Below are 4,565 nucleotides of genomic sequence, written 5' to 3'. Positions count from 1 at the left end.
TCCTTTGCCGCACGCATCCATGAACGTACCATCGCCGATCTCTATCTTCACCGTGTTATCGAATTCTTCGAAAACGCTGAACCATTCCCGTCGTCCTGTCATGTGATCCGTAGCTCCTGAGTCGATTATCCAAACATCAGGGTTTGCCGTTTGTATCGCTGAGGTACTTCCTAATAGACCAATTCCGCTGTGATCCCGATTTTGGTTTCTAGGTTCCTGGTTGTCTCTACTGTTGCTTCTTTTGTTATTTTTAAAACAGTTTTTGCTGGTGTGGCCTTTCCTTTTTCATATAAAGCATCTAAAGCAATCCTTCTTTAGATGGCCAACTTTTCCACAGTTAAAGCAACTTGGTCCTTGTTTCTCGTATTCACGTTTACTTCACTGCTTCTGCTGTTCCCTTTCATAATTATTACCTTTTGTTACCAGTGCCACCGATGTTTCCTGGTCGTCTTCCTTCCATCTAATTTCTTCCGTCATCAGCCTGGTACTAAGCCTGTCTAAGGTCTTCTATTCTTCTTCCGCGGAATCCCACGCACTGTGAAAATGATCGAATTTGTTTGGTAACACCGATAAAATGCGTGTTATCAGCATTTTCTCGCCAATTTCACTCCCAAGGACTTTCATCTTTGCCGCTATGAGTTCCAACTTTGATAGGTTGTAAGAGACATTTTCAGATTCTTCCCATTCAAAATCGAAGAACTGCTTCTGGACCATATTTAAATTCTCATCCGACTTCATGTCATATACTGTATTCAGCTTTTTCCACATTTCATGTGCTGTCGTGCAACATAAAAGAAGATCCAACGGTTTCTTTTCTACTGAGGTCACGATTAATTTTCTCGCTAATCGATCTGCTTTCAAAAATCTTCCACGAGCGATTTCTTTCTCCGCGCTGTTACCTGGATGACACAAATTCCCTTCACACACGTTGATCAGGTCGTCATCTTCCTCCAAAAGTGTACGCATAACAAAACGCCACTGGAGCCAATTTTCTTCGCCGCGTAACATCTCGACCTTCGCACTTGCTGATTCCATTTTAGCACTATCCCTTATTTTACTAAGCACAACACTTTAACAGTTTATTCACTTCACGTTGCTACCTTGCAATTTACAGCTCTGGGCCCATAACCTGTTGAGGTTATTCGGTGTGTAAACAGAGAAAACACGTGAATAAATTGTAAGGTAGAAAATATATTTAAATAGAAGTGTAATAAGTAAAAATACAATTTGAGCTGGTCCAGATCCGCACGCTAGCTGTGTTACCTAATAACTGAAAAACCCCGAAGCCAACGTCGCCTGTCTACTGTTTATGGCCTGACTTCGTCGCAGTCTTTTGTCTACACGCTGTCGATGGCTTCAGTGCTTGAGAAAACTAAAAAAGACCAGATGTAGAGTTTTCTTAGAAGTGTTAACCACTTCAACACGTGCCATTGTTTTCGTAAATTTTTGATATTATAGCTTCATAAATTTCTCCATCCTCTGAGTATATTGCACGATAAGGTGCTCCTATGATCCATTTCTATAGAGAAAAGATGTGTATACAAATAAATATAAGTAAATAGCAAAATAAAATAATTTGCTTCTTAATCAATATATTTAATAATATTCTGTATCAAATTTAGTAATATTCTATCAAAATCACAACCTTGTGTAATTTACTTGCGTGTTTAGGCTGCTTAAGATTTTGTAGGTTTTCTTTCGGTTGAGAATTTCCAACATCCATTCCCATTCGCTTGATAACTTCTTCTTTTGCTAAATTTATTGCTTTATCATATGCTTCTATTAATGCACTATCATCCCAAACATTATCATTGGCTGTGTCTGTATCCTTTTGAGATAGCAAATTATACGTTATTAATATTGATACAAGTATTTTATTATCAAACTATTGCAAATTATCATATATGTCATTTTTCAAAAATTGACTAAAAGGTAGTGGATACTGTTAATTACTATTATGCTAAAATCTTGTACTAAAATAATGTTAAAACCATTACGTTTCCATTACCATACATACGTTTCCATTTCCTCGTATAAAAAGAACATTCATATCATCTGCCATTTTAAAATAACATCATTTAAATATTGAATTTGCTTCTGAAATATTAATTTGTCTCATTTCTTCAACTCTAACACATTGTAAACAATGATGACATTATACCAACTATAATACTAAAAATCTATTCCCCATTCATTCGAAAGATTATTTTTTGAAGCAAGGTTAACATTGAATGTTCCCAAACTTCAATAACTGTATTTTACTTTCTTTATAATATCTAACAATATATTAGAATACTATAAAAAAATATTGTATGCACAAGAAACTGTTTATAGCGAAATAGCAAAAGAATTAATCACATATTATAACTAAAACGAGATTGTTAAGTAGATTATATTATACTGCATATGCGTTAGTGTTTCAGCTGGTAAATATAGTTTTTATATCTGAAGATAAATAAGATTTAATTCTATAAAATTGCATAATGAATTATACATCTATCTATTACTATTCGTATTTCCCCTTAGTTGTATGTTGTCAATAGCATCAATCACGAACATATAAATAAATATAGAAGAAACCGTTCGGAAATGGAAAGGGAAAAATGAACATGGAAGACAAGAAAGTTTTCTTCAGGTTTAGCGTATGCGTGATACGCTTTGAATGTCTCAGATAAAGATAAAGATACTCTGCTCATTTCTATTTGTTCCGCAGAACGAGAAATTTGTTGTCTTTCATATTGGTTTTTACGATTCAATTTTTGGGCAGTTTTCCCTAACGAGTGTCGGTCCCTGTTTGATATAACCAGACCGTAATTTATACAGATATGTATTATAGATATATATTTGTAAAACTGAAATCAGATGAAATAAATGTTGCCTGAGGTTTTAAACGTTTAATAAAAACAATATTTCATTTGGAAAAAATGTAAGATATGTAAAATTACACATTGATCATTTTGCTGGTCTTGTATCATAAAACGTATGGCCCGAAGAGCATGTCACGACCGGCATACGTCAAATCCGACGGACTGACGAGAGAGATAAAGCACTCGGCGACAATGTATATCGCTGAAGTGATGATGAATGAACCATCAACATCCCAACGGTCCTTCCACCGAAGGTTCTAGAAGAAAGAGCACGTGGCAACGATCGCGGACGCCTAGCAAATGCATGGACGGTGGGGATGTTGAGGAATGACAAAAGAAAGTAATCGGATCCGATCGAAAGTAAAATCATAAGAGTCAGTCTTAGAAAGTCACGCCTAGAGTTCGGAAGTAGATTGTAAAGTGTATTGATGTTAGAAAAAAAAATAAAGTTTTCTTTTTTATTTTTTTACCTCAAATTCCTTTTTTATTTTGTTATTTTACGTGACATTTTGGCGATCCTGCCAGGATAGTGAAAAGTGTTTGTTCGGAAACCAAAAGACATTCATCATCTACGGAAGATCGAATTATTTGGGACTACGGTCATCCGCAACAACAAAGTAACTATCGCGAACCAAGTGAAGTAACAATAAAAGGTAAACTGAATTCCTTTGTACGTTACCGTGAAAGAAAATTTAGCTTCAGTAGCCAAGACTCGTCTTCGTCTGAAAATTATAAATCAGCGCAATAATGTCTAAGGCAAACGAATCTCAAACTTCAACCTCAATTGACCCAATGTTGCGAGCAATATGGGACAGTATTCAAAAACAGAACGAGAACATTGCCCTTTTACGAGAGGAAATGTTACGTTTGTCTATGCAAAATGACGAAGAGAACAGACACAGGGCAGCAGAAATCGAGAATCTCGGAAAAACCGTCGCAGCGCTACGGACTGGGTTCGGATCCCCTGCGACCGATGAATTTGCTTCCATTATCACCGAAGACAATGAAAGTGCGTCGACAGCAATCAATCGCACCGTGAATATGGCAAAAGCACGCAAACTGTCAGGGTTAGCAGCTCCAGACACCCCACCTGTCCACCTCGACATCGAACAACCCGAGGTGGAAGAAAGAGGCTATTTTCCGCCCGCTCTTCCCACTCTACGAGCTAAGGATGCAATACGCTACATCCCAACGCTCAACGGAGATGATGATGTAGGAGTTGAAGACTTCATCAAAGAAATGAGAAGTATGAAGGATCGCTGTATGGAGCAAGATCTATTGCTAAAAGCAATAAAAGTGGAAAAAAATCGTGGGGAAAGCAGCCCAAAGTATTCGCAACATTCCTATTGAGTGTTACAGTGATCTGTACGACGCACTGAGAAATAACTTAGCAGCACAAGTGACTTCGGATGAGTACCAAGAACAATTACGAGAGTTGAGACAGGGACGCGAGGAATCAGTGCAAAGTTTTAATATTCGGTTTAGAAGAATACTCAACCGTTTGCTGTACGCAGTAACCAATGAGTACCCACAACCACTAACACGTAAAATTATGACTGAAGAAATCACGAAGAAGACTGTTCGTGTGTACCTAAAGGGACTCAGACGCGACATAGGGCGAATACTATTAAGCAGTGAACCCTTGAATCTTCCGGAAGCTGAAAAAAAGGCAGCCGATGTAGAACGCTACTTGCGAGA

At 37.4% G+C, this 4,565-nt stretch overlaps 1 protein-coding gene across 4 annotated transcripts; it reads right to left on the bottom strand.

Annotated features, from left to right (window-relative positions):
* Window positions 1-1,362: 1,362 nt before the first annotated feature.
* Window positions 1,363-2,769, bottom strand: LOC117215980 (survival motor neuron protein-like). Of its 4 annotated transcripts, none has more exons than XM_033462536.1 (3): window positions 2,009-2,264; window positions 1,660-1,828; window positions 1,363-1,519 (listed from the first exon to the last, which is right to left on the bottom strand). In XM_033462536.1, the coding sequence occupies exons 1-3, from the start codon at window positions 2,060-2,062 to the stop codon at window positions 1,461-1,463; spliced, it is 282 nt and encodes a 93-aa protein (XP_033318427.1). In that variant the 5' UTR covers window positions 2,063-2,264; the 3' UTR covers window positions 1,363-1,460. The 4 variants fall into 4 exon arrangements, 3 of the variants coding, with proteins under 3 accessions (XP_033318427.1, XP_033318425.1, XP_033318426.1); XM_033462534.1 differs by having other exon boundaries at window positions 1,364-1,519; window positions 1,646-1,828; XR_004489262.1 differs by lacking the exon at window positions 2,009-2,264 and adding an exon at window positions 2,508-2,769 and having other exon boundaries at window positions 1,365-1,519; window positions 1,646-1,828.
* Between the last annotated feature and the right edge of the window lie 1,796 nt (window positions 2,770-4,565).

Source organism: Bombus bifarius, unplaced genomic scaffold (assembly GCF_011952205.1).
Source record: "Bombus bifarius isolate JDL3187 unplaced genomic scaffold, Bbif_JDL3187 scf7180000009972_frag, whole genome shotgun sequence".
Classification (NCBI taxonomy): domain Eukaryota; kingdom Metazoa; phylum Arthropoda; class Insecta; order Hymenoptera; family Apidae; genus Bombus; species Bombus bifarius.
Note: the sequence above shows the minus strand (reverse complement) of the source record. Positions and strands in the feature narration are given on the sequence as shown.

Excerpts from the sequence above, each read along its gene's own strand:
- LOC117215980 (XM_033462534.1), bottom strand. The coding sequence starts at position 2,062 with ATGGCAGATGATATGAATGTTCTTTTTATACGAGGAAATGGAAACGTA. Across the intron at positions 1,829-2,008 it reads GAAATGGAAACGTATGTATG|GATACAGACACAGCCAATGA; the intron begins GTAATGGAAACG and ends CTATCTCAAAAG. Across the intron at positions 1,520-1,645 it reads ACGCAAGTAAATTACACAAG|AAATGGATCATAGGAGCACC; the intron begins GTTGTGATTTTG and ends TTTTCTCTATAG.